The 16,868-nt window shown below is 37.1% G+C and overlaps 1 protein-coding gene across 7 annotated transcripts in view; it reads left to right on the top strand.

Moving 5' to 3' along the window:
- The window catches only part of Mctp2 (multiple C2 and transmembrane domain containing 2), a 251,357-nt gene that overhangs the window by 222,138 nt on the left and 12,351 nt on the right, over positions 1 to 16,868 (top strand). For 6 of the 7 annotated variants that reach the window (XM_087188343.1, XM_087188345.1, XM_004852710.4 and 3 more), the window contains one exon: positions 10,269 to 10,378. In XM_087188343.1, the coding sequence (XP_087044469.1) occupies positions 10,269 to 10,378 (110 nt within the window). Of the gene's footprint in view, positions 1 to 569; positions 677 to 10,268; positions 10,379 to 16,868 lie in introns of those variants that run through there. The other variant, XM_021264779.2, reaches the window with a different exon arrangement.

Raw genomic sequence — 16,868 nt, 5'->3', positions numbered from 1 at the left:
CATTTGGGGTATGTACACCCCTTATACAGGGCATACTGCAGAAGACCTGCTTTTGGATGATTTTCAGGAGAATAAAGTAATTGTTCACTCTGATTTAGGTCTCTTTAATTTGATTTGATTTAATATAGTTTTTAACAATGAAGTACTTTAAATGCTAACATTTCTACCATATCATCTTACTTTTAAGATTTTAATAGTAAAATGGATCCTAGCCAATTCTTAATTATCAGTGTATGTATGTTTTAAAAGAGTACCTTTCTGAGTTCTTATACTCTTCTGACACATCAGTGTGCTCACACTTCTTTGTTAAAAATCAAACATCCATCCTTAAGAGGGTTTTCAATTTCATCCCCTTTAGAATAATCTAAATATGTATCAACTTGGTTTATTGAGTCATCATAGTATCCTACTTATTATCATACTGACCGATATCCCTAGTGGCTATAGATATTTGGCCTCTCTACTGTTAATATTGTACTTGGTATGTTACTTTCAAATACTGTGAAATGTGATATACCAGTATATAAATTACATGAATTGTCTATCCTTCTGTTATGGCTCCTATCTAGATGTACCCCCAAAGTCGCATGTGTTCATCAGTGGAGCTCATTGGAGGTGGCTGGACCTAGATTGTGTGATGCTGGGATCAAGGATGTGATGCTGAGTTTGATTCATGGTATGATGCTAGGATAAAGCGTGACCCATCCTGGATATGAGTGCTACCTTCCTGTTATAGTTTGTGTTCAGATGTCCCCCCAAATTCTCTTGTGGATGAGGTGGGACTTTCTTTTTCAGGGGTAGTTGAATCTGGTATATGATCTTGGGGTTAAGGGTGTATGATTACTAAACCACGACATGTGGTTTAATTTGCTACCACCCTAATCCTGGTAGTCTGAATAAGATAAAAGGGGCAGAAAAATGCTGAGAAACCTCCTTGTTACCTTTTCTACCTTCTGTGTGCCATCTTGTTTCTCCTCTGTGATGCCTGATTGTCATCCCTGCCTTGGAGCCAGCCAATTTTGGACAGAAACATCTATGAACTGCGAGCCAGATAAACCTCTTCCCCTCTAACTTTGGGCGTCACGTATTTTGTCCCAACAATGACAGAAAAGTAACTAACACACTGCCCCAAGGGCAGATATCCTAGATAGAATATAATGGATGGAAAGAGGGTAGCTTGCTTCTTGTCACTTATTGTTTCTCCACTACTTTGCTCTTTGCTGCCTTCTGCCTGCCATGGACTGTTTCTCCTCCCTGGTGCCCTCTTCCGTGCCACTTTACCTTGGAGCCAGCCAACTGTGATCTGAAACCTCTAAAAACTGATTGCTCAATAAACCTTTCCGCTTTTAACTTTCGGGCTCAGGTATTTTGTCTCAGGAATGAGAAAAATAGCTAAGACACCTTCTATTAACTAATATGTCTTATTAACTAATAACCATCTAACCAAAATAGATTCAGAGCCTCTGCTTTTTAAGTATTCTGTGGCACATGAAGGTGTTTATTTTCCCATTGCCTAAAATTATTATCTCAAGCTTAGGTAGAATATCCTGGACATTGAACTCTAATTATCCAAAAATCATTTTTCTGAAGGATAATAGCTGTTCTTTTTGACTTTTCTAATGAAAGCCTCTATTTTCAACATGTTACCCTAAGTCCCACTTACCAAACAAGTTCACAAGATAATTGATAGACTTGGCTGCCCACATCTGTATTCCCAGCAGGGTTTGAGGCCAGCCTGGGCTACATATAGTGAGTACAAAGCCTGACAGGACTACATAACTAGGCCCTGACTCCAAACAAACAAAAAACTCATTATTGATAGATAATTATTAGATAATTTATAGAAACATGGAAACAGTATGTTTTACTTAAGGAAAAGTAATAGGAGCAATAATTTAAAATAAAACCATGATGAATAAGAAATATTTGAAACATTGGATTTGTAAACTTTCAATATTTTAGATTGTTCAGAAGATCAAGCTGTTTTTATATCCTTTAGCTTGTTTGGAGATTAATATAAATAAACTATTATTAAAAGTAATAGTTTGAGTACCAAACAGACAAACCCAAGTGAAGAGATATTAATAGGTCTGAGATTCTTCAGAATAGTACCAATAGTCAAAGCCAGCTCTTCTGACTTCAGTCTTTTTTTTTACTATACCACATTGTTATAAAGAAAATATATCATATATTTATTTATCCTTTTCCCCATATTGTTTTTCTGTATCAGCCTGTCATGATGTGTATCTAAAATGTCCTCAGCAAGGCTCCTGTATTGTTAGTGAGAGGTTTTGGAAAATGAATGGATCTTAAGTGTTCTAATTTCATCAGTAGATTAAGCCATTGGTGGATTCATAGTTTGATGGCATTATTGGAAAGTGATGAAACTTAGCAGGTGGGACCTCATTGAAGGGATTAGGTCCTGCAGGGAGTTTATCTCATCTCTGGCCCTTTCCTCTCTGTATTTCTGTTTCTCACCACCAGAAGGTGAGCAGGTTTCCCCTGCACATGCCTCTGCCATGATGTTTCTGCAGCCCCGTAGGGGACACAGTTGAGGAGTGAATGGTTAAACTGAGGGGGAAAGGCACACAGGCTTTGTGAGAATGAGTGGTTAACCAACTAAACATTTACATTACTGAGGCATGTTGTGCTTACAATTTCCCCAAAATCTGCCTAGTTGCCCAAACTGCTTTTCTTCTGTTTTTTTTTTTCCCTCTTACACTGATATTCTAAATAAAAGCCAGAGAGTCCTGGGCTTTGGTGCTACTCCTGAGAGTCTCCCTGATGGTGGGTGCTTGTGGTTGAAACAGCCCTTCTAGGCCTCTTGGTGTTCAGATTAGGTATCACGTCCGAGTAATATTTCATCCTCTGTGCCACTATGGTTGCGCACTACAACACCTCACCACAGACCCAGGAAGAGTCGAGTCAGCCAACCATGGGCTGAAGCCTCCAGAAGCATGAGCCAAAATAACTCTTTCTTCCTTTAAGTTGTTTCTCTCAAGTATTTTGTTAAAGTGGCAGGAAGCTAACACTGGGCCTCCATGAGTACAGACTGTGACTACAGTCAAGGTGCACATCGTACTATACACTCCAGTGCCGTATGATTCCTGCTTTTTCTGTTGGGTAGAAAAGAAGGAGTCCTGAGGGATTCAGTTTGGCTAATAGAAGCTAATCTTTCAGTCAGATTTCTGGGTAATAATTACTTTTAGTGTTTCTTGGTCACAATACTATTATATCTTATACCCTCTTGACTCATGCACCTGGAAGAAAGCTAAAAGGTGCATATATTGAAACCAGCGACTGCAGGTTAGGTATGTATTTATCTACAGTAGTTACAGCTGTAAAAAAACTGTTCACCCTCTTTACCTTTGCTGGCATGCCATTCTGTCAGTTGGCTCAGAGAAACTACAGGGAAATCATTCCACCTGGAAGTAAATTCCAAATATTTCTTAAACTGTTTCCAATTTTTGTGTTACCAGTATTTTCCTCCTGATGTTGTTTTTTCTCTTTTGATCTTTCATTTGCTACTAGAGAAGATTCCTGCTGTAAGCCAAAAACACATATGGGTAAAGACCAGCACAGTGTGTAAGGACTTTATGTAATGAACAGATACTTAGAGCCATATCAGAGCATGCAGAAATGATATTGTTGCAAAAATCTCAACATTGTTGTGTATTTAATTTTGCAAAGTAAAATAATTGAGAAACACTTTTCATAAGGAATACATACCCCCATTTAATTTTTTTATTTTTTATTTTTATTTTTGGTACCGGGTATTGAACTCAGGTCCTTTTGCTTGTGCAGCAGGTGGTGAAACCACTGAGCTAAATCCCCGGCCCCATACCCCCATTTTAATAGCATGTACCATAGCAGTCTGTGTGTGCATGTGCATCTGCATCTGCATACACAGAAAACATCTCATGGGAAGAAATCCTAGAGACAGTTCCCAGTGTATTAAGCTGGGATTCCAAAAGAATGATTTCTAACCTCATATATCAGAAATATTGCTTCTGATTCTTTGTTGTGACAGATACTGAGTTTTTCTTTTCATGTTCACTGCTACTCAGTCTATTTCTAATGTTTATAATTCTTCAAGCTTTAAAATTCCAGGCTCTTACTACTCAGTGGAATGAAACACACCAAACATATTCCTGCTGTCCATGGTTATATTTTTGCATTTCTCATCTAGGTAGTGAAAATCACTAGGAGAATCTTGAGTTAAAATTTTTGTCTTGGTCACTTTTGGGAGTCTTGTGTATCCTGTGACAAATGCCACTCAATTTTTCAGCTCATCAAAAGGATTTTTCCTGATGGGGTCAGTTCTCAGGAATATGTCTCCAGTTGTGCTTAGATAATTAATAGAGAAACGAGAGTTTTTCTAAATCAGAACATGCTGGAAAGATTTAAAGTAACACACTGATTATATAATTAATTCTCAGTTGTAAATTCATTTTGATGGTGTTAATTCTTTCCCAGAGGCTCCAAGCTAGTTTATTGCACCTACAGAGTTATGCTCATTGGAGACACAGGAAGGCAGCAAGGCCTTAAGGAAAGAAAAACTCACCTTCTGATTTATTCTGCATGTTCTGGGTTTTGCTTTTAAACAAGGAACAGCTATATGATGCCTCAGGCATATATTTGTTCCCAATTCAACTGTCTGGAAAACTTAGTCAAAAGACTCAATTCTTTTGACATTTATAAACAAATGAACAATTTAATATGGTGATCTTGCATTTATCTTTATGTGATATATACTTTTAGGTACAGAATTTCTCAAAATCTTTTCTTATAATCAGTATACTTCTTTAAATATTATATTAAAAACAATGAAGTTTATGAAATTTGATCCAGGTTAGAAAAATGTCATGCTTTCATGGCTGGGATTATTTGATGATATGTGCCTGCTTATAAAGTTGACCTTAAATCATATGAATTTTAGTTATGTCTCTGCCTTTTTTAGGTTTGTAAAACCTCATTCTTTTCAATTAGTGTAATATAAAACTATATGTTTAGCCATAATTATCTTGCTCATTCACTAAATAATCCCAATGGCCATCACTGTTTTTATTATACGTTTCCTTGTAACAATTGAAAGCCTCAATGTTAAGGGAAAATATAAGCGCATGTGACAGCGATTGTGTTTTTCTGAATGAATCACTCTTACTCTTCCTAGGCAGTTTGGTGGCAGCAGCAGATGTAATGTTGTGTTTGCTAAACTGTGTTATAACCAGACTCCCTGGTTCAATCTGAAACGTGTAAATAAAACCAGCATGATGCACAGAGAACTGCCAGCTGATCTTCATACAGCTCTGGGCAACATGAGTGGACTTGTCCTGGAAGATCATTTCTTTTGAAACTTGAATTAACCCCAGTATTCTTTAAATGAGACAAAAGATTGTTTCTTCTTTATCACATTGCATTTTTGAAGGGAAGGAACTTACATTTAAGAGGCACCAAGAGTATACCGATAAATTATGTATGTGATAATGTTTAATTCCTCTAACACCCCAATCAGGGCAAGGATTATGATCTCCATTTCTAGAAATGCAATTGGAACTCAAAGAGGGTGAAAACTTCCTAGGATCAGTCCTGTGGTTTGATTCTGGTTTGAGTGTGTTCCTCCCAAGGCTCCAAGTGCTGAAAACTCGGTCACTAGTGCAGCAGTGTTGAGATGGTGAAACCTTTAAGAAAGGGTATCTAGCTTAAGTTTTGAAAATATTAATACAGTAAAAGATACATTGGCATTAATCTCCCTCAGAACACTCCCCTTCACTTCAAACAGACATGCTATCATTCTTGCCACTATCTGAAGCAGTTTTGGAAGTCTACTTTTGTGTTTATCTTTATGAAGTGTGATAAAAAAATTCAATGCTAAGTGCCATCGAATGGAAAGACAGCCTAAAAATATTACAGTGTGTCTTCATCTATCTAATTTACTGGATCTGGTACCACGTGACTTCTGGCTCTTCTTCAAAGTCAAAATGACCATAAAAGTTAAAGGTTTTTGTATAGGTTCAAGATACAGACAGCAGTGGCAGCACAACTAAAGACACTTCTGAAAGAGTACTCCCAGAGCTGCTTCAGAAAGTGGCATGGATAATGATATAAAATATATTCAAAGTGAGGAGGAGGAGGATGTAAAGGGGGATTAATGTCAATGTGTCTTGCTGTAATAAATTTATTTTTAAATTTATTCATTGTATATTTTCATCATACCTTATAAAGTCATGGACCAATGTTGTCAAAGAATAGCACCAAGTTATAACTAACTAATACACAATCAGGAATAGCCCATCTCTATTTTCTTCTTTCCAGGGGTATCTAACTAATAACTAGCTCTGTCCCACCAGCCATCTGTGTCTACCAGTGTGTTGTCTCACAGCTGGGACCTGAGCCTGTAATACGATACAGGCTCTAAGCTGCCATTTCCAAATGGTTTGGGGGAAGTTTGAGAAATTATTAAGGAGTTGTATATTAAACATATACAGAATTATGCCATTGTGCTGACAAGAGAATGAAAAGTAGCCAGAACACTCAAAATAAAATAAAACATTTGCAATTAGTAAATATTTTTAGGATGCTGGAAAGTGAAGTAGATCCTCCATATGCTAAGCTTCTACTCTGCCACTTGGCCAAACCCCCAACCCCTTGCAGGTGAATTTTACAAATAATAAAACCTGTGACATCTACATTGCTATTTCAAACTTAAACTTTTAGATTTGGGGGTAAATTTTGTGGTGGCAATGTGAGTGAATTATGAAGGAGTATACCACCATGGCTAATGAGGTATTCTTCCAAAATGAAGGAATTTATGAGTATGAGGAAAATATGTATTCTCATCACTCAGGAATATACCCACCCAACTACTGTTGCCCTACCAATTGAATTAAAAGTTTTAATACATTTACAGAGTACATACACAGTATGATGTAATAACAAGGTTTTGTGTCAAAGTTATATCAAATATACGTTTTAACATAGCAGTGTGCACTTTGGTTTTATTGGCCATCAGAAATCTGATTTGGGGAATGTTTGAACCTTTGAGGAGCTCTCAGTTAACTTACACCAGTGATGGCGAACACTTTAGAGCTTTCAATGATAACAGCTGACTGCAAAACACATGCCATAGTTTCGCCATCACTGGTCTAGACATGCCCCAAAGCCTTCAGACTCTAGTTAAAAAAAAAAGAAATTTTTAAAATTTTCAATGCATTTTGGTCCTTATCATTTAGAAATTTTAAATGACTGATATACAAGGTAAAATCTCAGAAGCTATTCCTGAATGAAAGGCTAAAGAGATGGTGATTTTTTTTAATCTACAAAATCAAGGGCATAAATGGCACAAAATTAACTATGAAGTCAAATGCTATGTGTGATTTATTTTTTAAATTCTGAAGTTATACTCTATGTCAAATTGTGGGGAAAATATTTTGATTTTTTAATAAGATAAAAATATATTCTCCCTAGGAATGGAAATTGAGAACCCATTGATTTTTCAGAATAAATTTTGTTAAATGTTAAAACAAATCATAGAGACATCTTGTCTTGAAAAATGCTTGAAAGAGAAAGTTCATATAAATGGATAAAAATATAATCCTCTTAACAATATTGAAGCTAAAATATACATACTTTAGCAGTTAAAATAGAGAATCAAGAATATTTTCTATGTATTGCACTTTGTGTGAGTTTTCATAGCACCTGAGTGCTGGAAGGGAGAGTATTTCTTAATATGATCTACAGTGGAGTCAATTAAGATGCCACTTTAATGGCCATTAAGTGCAACTCTGAAGCTGATTAAGAACAATTTTATGAAATATTAGAAGTGAAAAGATGACATTAGAATTTTTTTGTTTGGTATAGCAATCCTGACACAAGATTATAGAACTAGAAATAAAACTAAGATATTTGAATATATATCATGTGTAATTATTGGTTATATACATTTTAATGTACACAAAATATGTTTTGGAAAATATATTTATGAAAATAAGCTGAATATTTTTAAAGTTTACCAATTAAAATCAAGTTTTCAGTTGATACATATTTCAAACATTACATAATTTTGATGAATTTTACTCTTAAAATTATTAAATTCTGGATGATAAATTATTTTATTCCAGATAGGTATAGTGGGGTCTCTGCAAGCCTAATTTTTGGATACTATTCTAATTGAAACATAAAATTCATAAAAAATTAACAAGGCTTTGTGAGAAGTATCTATTAGTGTACTAACCATTCTTTCTTCACAGCCAGAACCTCAGTAAAGTATTTGTTTTTTTATAGGAAAAAAAAATCAGACAACTGAAGTAGGAGGTTTTTATGAAATTGAGCCACATGGAAATTTAAGTCATTTTCCATGAAATTGTTTTGACCTAAACTCAAGGCTGCTGAAAAGAGGAAGCTACTTCTGCCCTTGGGGTCACATTCCCCAGTGCTTTCAAATGTTCCTTTATAAACATGGGTACTTATGTGATAGACAGAGATGGGTTTTCACCATTGTGCCCTTTAATAGACGTCAGTGGACTGCTGAGCATGAATTAGGTCGCTCTGGCAGCATATCTAATTTTTTAACACAAACCGCTTGAAGAGTTACAGTGATGAAAAATAAGAATTTTCAATTAGGGCAAAAAGTAGAAATGTTTTGCAAGTCTGATGTTGTCAGAAGAAACAATGAGCCTGTGTCTTCCTTCTCTATTAAATGGTTAAAGTGTATGTGGTTGGATAAGTATGTGGACCAGTGGATAAGAAGCTTCTGAAACTGTCCTGGCACCCTTTAGTGGAGAAGTGGAGGCAGCCTTTCTCCTTGATCTGTTTGAATCAAAACATCATAAACAAGGGCAGATCCAGAGGGGAATTTTGTGCTTTTTCACAGGTCTACCATCTTGGTGGATTTACCAATGTTCACTACAGGATGGTAGATGCTCCTCTCTATCCATGGCCCCGGCTGGATGGAGCTGGGAATACAAGATGAAATGATTTTTTTTTTTTTTTTTGTCTTTTGCAGCAGAGAGGATATTATGGGAATGTCCTGCTAAATTTGGAAGCATTGGCTGAACAGTGTGGTACAATTCTAATTCATGTAAAATTCTAGCTAGGAAAGAAGCTTTGTAGAGTTGCTTGAGTTTTAGGTTTCACCTAGCAGATGTAGTGGCTGAGAGAGGCAGGAGTGAAGAGGACACTGACTAGATTCGAGATACAGCCAAGCTCACCGGGAGGTGAGCATAGCATCTGAATATGAGAGTGTACAGTTATCATTTTTTGATGAATTTTCTTCCCTCAGACATTTGAATATTTTCTTCTATTTTTATATAATTATAGTTAACTAGCATGGTAAAACATGTTTGAGATCTTTTAAGCAGGGCACGGTAATGGTAACAGCCTGTAATCCGAGAACTCCAGAACTCCAGTAGGCTGAGGTAGGAGGATTGCAATTTTGAACCCAGCCTGGGGAACTTAGCAAATTAGCAGGAACCTGTCTCAAAATTAAAAACAAGGGCTGAGGTTTGAGCTCCATGGAAAGGACCTGGGTCCATATCCTAGTGCTACAAAAAAAGAAAAAAATCTACATGCAAAGTAAGGGGTAATATTTTTTAGACAACCGAATTCCATTTTACATATAGAGCTGGAGACTGAGGCAGATGAACTTGCATTTGCTTCCAACTTCATGGAGAGATCACAGCCACCTCTCTGGTACTCTCCTACCTAGTAAATCACACGAGTGGGCTGAAGCCCCAGCATTATATGGTCCTGTTGCTTCTCAGCCCTCTGCAGGTGCTTGCTCGGTTCCTGAGGTGGGTGCAAAAGGACAATTGAAATGTTCCTCAGGCCTGCAACGTGTTGCAACTATGACTACGATGCCACAGTCTTAGGAAGCAAATTAAGTGTGTCGCTAACATACCGTGTTGTTGCCTCCTGGAGCATTTCTGAAGTGTGAAAGAGAGGGTAGGATGAGTTTGAGAAGAGCTTGTGAGGACACGGCAAAAACCCAGTGACCAGGGTTGAAGGGATCCCAGAGTACACTGAAGGAAGTGGCAGCCGCCTCAGGAAACTGAAGCCCTAGGTTCACAGTGGCTTCTGCTCATCACCTCCAGCTTCTTCACTGATGAGTGGACCAAAAATCTTTGTTTTTTGCAGCAATAAACATTTATGTTGTAAATATATAATTCATCTCTTAGAATCATTCTAATGGTAAAAATCCATGGTATCATTTCTATGATCAAATGATAGAATGAAGTCACTGAGATACATCTTGCTTTTATGTCTCCTAGGAATCTGAGAAAAGGGGGCTCATTGAGAGAATCTATATGGTACAGGATATTGTGTCAACTGTTCAAAACATCTTGGAAGAAATAGCTTCTTTTGGCGAAAGAATTAAAAAGTAAGTTCTGAATGCGTGCTGTGGTGTTTGATGTGGACCTGCTACTCATAGGGATGTTGGGGAAGAGAGAGGAGCCGAGGGTGCAAAAACAAACACAAGATGAAGCATGGCGTTTCATAAGCCGGTTTTGATGTTGGCTTGTCAGCTTCACAGTTGGGTGGTGCCTCAGAACGGGGGACCATATGGCTCAGTTTACACTAGTAGTCCTGGCATAACCCTTAATAGTGTCCTCTCTCACTCTCAGAAATATCCTGGTTTGGGTGATGAATTATTGATTAAAAAATAGATTCCATTATTCAAAAATAATAAAGGAAGCAAATATATTCTAAAGGAGCCTTTTTTGTTTGAACTTCAGAGCACAGTAAAAGCCTTGATGAATGTTTTTCTCATTTTAAAAAATATTACGCAACTAGCAGTGTCATGGTTGGAGAAACATAAAGTTAGGTCACCATGGATATCTTAGGATGGGGTTGACAAACACTCTGTAATGCACCAGGGAGTAAATATTTTCATCCTCCTAGGCCATGTGGACTTGATACAACTACTCAACCCTGTTGTTTAAGTGTAAAAGCAGTCATGGTTGATATGCAAGTGAGTGAGTGTGATATGTATCGAACAAATCATTTATGAAGTGGGGTGTGTGGTACAGGCCTGTAATCCCAACACTCTGGGAGGCTGAAGTAGGAGATTATCAGATCTGACCATGTCCGGTACAATTTAGCAACTTCGACCCTGTCTTAAAAGATAAAAATGGGCCAGAGATGTAGCTTTATGTGAAGACCCTAGGTTTGATCTCTAACATCACAAATCAGCAAAAATATCTATGAAAACAAGAATCATGCTAGACTTTACTCAAATCCAATCCATAATTTGCCTCATTCTACCTTTGGGCATAAAGGTTAACTTATTTAATGGAATCCTAATTAAGAACGACTTCATGATCTATGTTTTTGTTGTTTTATTTTGCACATTTTAAATCTGTATTATGTGGTCTTCATTTGATACCAGGGCAGAAAGAGGATTTAAGTATTTCTTTTGGGTAATAAATGGATTTCTTTCTTCATTTAATCCACAATTGTGCCAAGTATGTCTTTCTAAGAATTAAAACTTACTTTAATGGCCAGTGTATGGAGGTCATTCTAATTTCATTAAAGAAGATATTGTTTTTGCAATTGTGTGGGCAAGGAGGAGATTAAAATTAGTGCTAAAAGCCAGTTGAAAGTCTTCTACATAAAAAGCCAGGGAATCCAATAAATGATGATTAACATCAGGAAGTGTAAATTGTTAATATGCAACTCTCAATGCTGCTCTTTCTCAGCTGCATGTTCATGCTAAGTGCACTGAACACTCCTGTGCCATCAGTATTGTACATATTTTTTTAAAAAATAGGCTAAAAACCACATTTGAACAAATTTGATACATGCTAATGAATTTACACATTTTTTCCATTAACAATTTAAGAAAGCAAAATTTAAAGAAATGCAGGACTTTTCTACATATGTTGAATCCTATCTGCTTTATACTTCTTGGATTCTATATAATTGACAAATGGTTCCCGAACTTACCCTTAAAAATATATTTGACCGAAATATATTTGACAGCAATACATAGAAGAACATTGTATTTGCATTTGCATTTTCTTATTCAGTTATCAGTAAAAGAACTTTAAGCACTGACTTGGTCTAAATGTAAGAAATGCATCCATGATAAATAATAACAACACTGACTAATGTCACGTGGGCTGGCTACTGAGCTCAGTCCTTACCCACAGGAACTGCTTTGAGGAATTGCCTAGGGGGGTTGAATTAAATCATTACAACAATGTGATGGAGTAAGGGTTATTACTAACCTCATTTTACAGATGAGGATACTGAAGCACAAAATGATTAAATTTCTAGTCTCAGATGACACTTAGTAAGCCAAGTAGCTTGGATTTGAGCATGTCCCCTTCCCTCTTACACTGTAACGTAGTTGTCCTCTGGGAAGCTAGTTTTCAATGAGGGCAAATAAGTGACAACCGAATAGAATTCAGTAGTGCCACTTTGAGGTAGTGATCAGATAGGATGCTGGGGAAGGTCTGACCAGCCTGGGAAAGGATGGCAGAGACAGACAGACAGAGGGCCAGTCTGAGGAAGCCACTTCATCAGGGTCTGTGAGAATCCAAACAGACAGGGAGGCAGAGACTGGATGAAGGGGGACTCAGTAGGAATGAGCCATTGTGCAGGGATGTAAAGCAGAGGCCTCAGAGTGGGATAGATTCAGGAAGACTTAGGAGGCTGAGTGTGTCCATGCCATGGGAGGTGGAAGTGGCAATGGCAGGAGATAAGGACATTACGCAGGGCTTTGCGGAGATGGAAAGATGAGGGTTGGAGAAAAAAAAGAGTGAAGAATGTCTTGGCAGCAAGAAGGATAAGAGGATGTGGAGTGGGGGAAAGGAAGGAAGATCATGTTGTTTGGTAAAACCGTCTCCAGTCTTAAATGTCTCTACAACACAAGTGTAGCTGTTGTACAGTTGATAATGTTAAAGGAAATGTGTCTGACCAGAGAAGAGGGCAGAGTGACTTAAACAGCTCCCTGCTCTACAGGCCTTCTGAGGGGCAGCTGTGCCCAGCACAGCTGGGGTGGACACATCTGAGGCGGGTTTCAGCTCATGAACAGAGCACTGTTCTGCCCAGCTGCAACACAGGAAGGCTCCTGAGGCTCAACTCCTATTAATTCTTTGGCCATTCATTATTTCATTGACCTTAAAGTCCCTGCTGGGCATTCAAGTGTGATTTTATGTGTAACTCAATTGGAATTCTATTGTAATTCAGTGCTTAAGAACCAAGAAAACTTTTACTCAGCTTTTTGGCAATTAGCAAATAAATAGATTTCCATAAAAGTCATAGAGCAAACCTTCCTTGCTACTGATTGTGAAAGCCCTACTGGTGCTGCATAGACATGGAAAAGGCTGAATTTCCTTTTGCCTACTCTACCTTCTTTAATCACCATCTCTATTAGACAAATGGAAATGTATATAAATATCAGACTGAAGCATTTACTCCACAGGCAGCATTTGTATGGTATTAGACAGCATGGATAGAAGAGTGATGCCTATCGTATCTTCCAAGCTTTGTGTCCTTGGGTACCTGGGCAAATCTCCATGGAAATGATGAGGTTAAAGGAGACCTATGAGGACTGAAAAATCATTCCTGCAGATGTTCCAGAAAAACGGTTAGAAGGTGTGTTTGTATGAAGTTGAACTGTCCTGGCTCGCAAGTGATGCTGAGAAATTCTAAACAATAGAGATGAGAAAGCAGGTTAGGTAGAGCTGGAATGACAAGGAGGACATTGGACATGCTAGATTGATGCATTTTGTGTTCAATCTGGGAACAGCTTGTTAGAAAGGAGAAAGAGTGAAGGCAGAAAGACCCAGGGCAGGCCAAGCATGATGAATCATTCACCAGCTAGTGTGAGAACCATGCAGGTGTGCAGGAAAGCAAACATTAGAAGGAATTACAAAAGAAGAATTGACAGCACTTTATGACCAACTGTTTTGTTTTCTTTCCATGGGAAGAGGCAGATTTCATTTGTCTTAGCTTAGGAAGGAGGAAAATAATGAATTCTTCAACACAAAATTCAATGTAGCGGAGCAGCCAGTTGAGGAAAGACCTAAAGAGGCCCCGACCCATCTTATTAGATGTGGGCAAACCATTTTTGCCAAGTGTCTGAAATGTAGATCACCTTATCTTCGCCTGCTGGTGAGCCCCATGGTTGAGAGAATGGAGGGGATTCTCTGCATTTTTAATTAAGAAGTTTAACTAATATGTTTCGTGATGACACAAGACAAAAGCTTTTAGAATTTGGGAGCTCCCATGTCAGGAAAATTGATAAAGTCTATGAAAGTGTTTTCCAAATTGAGTGTAAGATGAGATGGTATTGACTCACCAAAGATCTTCAACTATGGGTGTTCCATGGAAGACCCACACAGCAGATGCTTTCTGATAAATGGGAAAAGGGTCCAATACATTTTTTGCGTGCTACAAGTATTACTATTAGTGTCTGAAATAAGTCGTCGTATAAACTAGAACATTCAACTGGACTGAATAAGTAACATGTGCCTTCTTGTACCTTCTAAATACTTAGGGTAAAAGCAGTGAAGAGAGGCTTTTGAGGAAAAATTTTTAGTTCTGTCACATGCTAGTGAGTAATCTTGGGCAACTGAATTGACTGTCGTGAATCAGACTCATCTGTAGCATGGGAATGACAATAACATCTCCTACTATTTAACACTTTTAGAAGAATTAAGTGAAAGAGTACATATAAACCAGGTCCTGGCATATAATAATCCCTTAACATACTGAGTACTGTTTTTGACAAATTGCATTTCTTCTTCTTTGTCTTCAACCAAGTGAAGTCATTTCAACAGTAAGATTGGGAGGGCTTAGAAGGAATTCACTAGACCACTGAGTTGGCTGTTGGGATGGAAAATAGGAAAGACTTAGAGTGAGTCTGAGGCCCATCTGCTTCTAACCTCCAACACAAATGCACAAGACACACCTTACACTTGCACGTCTGTGTGCGCACACACACACACCTAGTAGGACCTTTATCATGATTGCATCAATTGGGAGAGAATGGCCGTTTTGATAGATTTTGAACTTTCCAATATATGAACTTGATTTCTTCATCATGTTTGGTTATTTTCTAACTCCATTTTATTTTAGACTTTTCTATATAAAAATCGAATACTTTTTGTAAGACAGACTCCTGATTATTTTAACATTTTTTTCAGATTTTATTTTTTGTGTTTGTTATTGGAGGGTAGACAATTTGTCTACATTGACTTTGTATCTACTAACGTCAGTAAGGTTAGTTGCCATTATGTGAAGGTTACTTTGGATTTTCTATTAGGTTAATGTGTCATTTGAGATTAATTTTCTGCTTTTCCAGTTCTTACACATTTTGCTTTGTTTTTGTGCCTTCCTGTATTAGATAGCACTAGGATGATGTCAGACACACTTGGTATGCTTGGGAATTTTTTCTCCTGTAGCATCAGAAAGAGAAAGCTTTAAACACCTCACCTATGAGAATGAAGTTTGCTACAGGTTTTGGTGAAGGTCCTTTATAAGATTAAGTAAGTTCCCTTTTATTCCTAGTTTTCTCAGGGTTACCATGAATGTGAGTGGCTGTGTCAAATGTATTTGCTGCAGACACAGCGCTAATCTTAAGTACTTTTTCTCTTAAAGTGGTAAATTATTGATTGATTTTACAGTGTTGAACTGAGCTTACATTCTTAGAATAAATCCAAATTTTTCTATTACACAATTCTTTTTTTAACTAAGGTTTTGGGTTTTTTGCTTTTTGATCATTAGTAAGGCTGACTTATAATTTTCTGCTCTTAAAAATTCCTCATGGATTAAAATGATTAAAATGAATAATTGATAATTTGAAATAGGAAGAAAAGGTCCAAAGGGGTAGGGGTGGTGGGAGGGGAAGGGGAAAGGAAAGCAGGGAAAGGAAAAAAAATATGAGAAAAGAAAAACAATGGAAACGAAGTCTATATAAATAGGAAAGGGTAGGGGGGTGAAGGGCGCACAGGTAATGGGGAAAAGTTATGAACCAAGATACATCATGTACAGGTACAAGCGCCCAATGATAAATGTAAACAGACTGTATACCTAAAATGTACCAATAAAAGAATTTAAGGAAAAAAAATTCCTCATGGATAGAAAATTCTTCTAAACTCATAAAACAAGCTGTGGTATATTCTCTATTTTCTATAAGTAACTGTTTAAGCCTAGTTTCATTGCTTCAAGATCTGATAAAATTTGCTGATGAGATTTCCATCTCACAGTTTTCTTTTTGAAGTTTTAGTTAAATATGTATTCAGTTTATGATAGATAAGTAGTCATTCTACTTTATCTCATCTGTTTCTGTAATCTGTAATTTTCCAGGAGTTTGTTCAATTTATTTAAACTTTCTATGCTTTGGTATAACAGTATAATCAGTAGCATTATCCACTTTTTTTTTTTCTTTTTTTGGTACTGGGGATCGAACTCGGATCCTTCTGCTTTCGAGGCAGTTGGCAGAACCACTGAGCTAAATCCCCAGCCTGCATTGTCCACTCTTATGCTTGATACTTTTTTCCCCTTTTTTTCTTGACAGAGATTTATAAATTATATTAGTATTTAGAAGGAAGCAACATTTACCTTCACTATTCTTCTGTTCCCTGTTTTCTTTTTCACTACTGTTCTTTATTACTTTCTGTGGGCTTAATTCATTATTCTTTTTTTACTTCTTAAAATGGATGATTAGATCCACTTATTTCTAGTCTTCTTTCCTAAAGATTTAAAGTTCTACAGTTTCCTGTAAACATAGCTTTACCTTCATTTCAAACATTTTGGCATGTAATAATTTCATTATCTTTCATATTGAAAGCTGTCTTCTAATTTCTATTTTGATTTCTTTCTTGGGCCAGACATGTATTGGTTTATTTCCAGAAGACTTT

The sequence above is a fragment of the Heterocephalus glaber genome, unplaced genomic scaffold (genome assembly GCF_053883595.1).
Source record: "Heterocephalus glaber isolate CG9 unplaced genomic scaffold, H.glaber_assembly_v1.0 deba00001531, whole genome shotgun sequence".
Classification (NCBI taxonomy): domain Eukaryota; kingdom Metazoa; phylum Chordata; class Mammalia; order Rodentia; family Bathyergidae; genus Heterocephalus; species Heterocephalus glaber.
The sequence above is the reverse complement of the archived record's forward strand: the minus strand, read 5'-3'. Positions and strand labels throughout refer to the sequence as shown.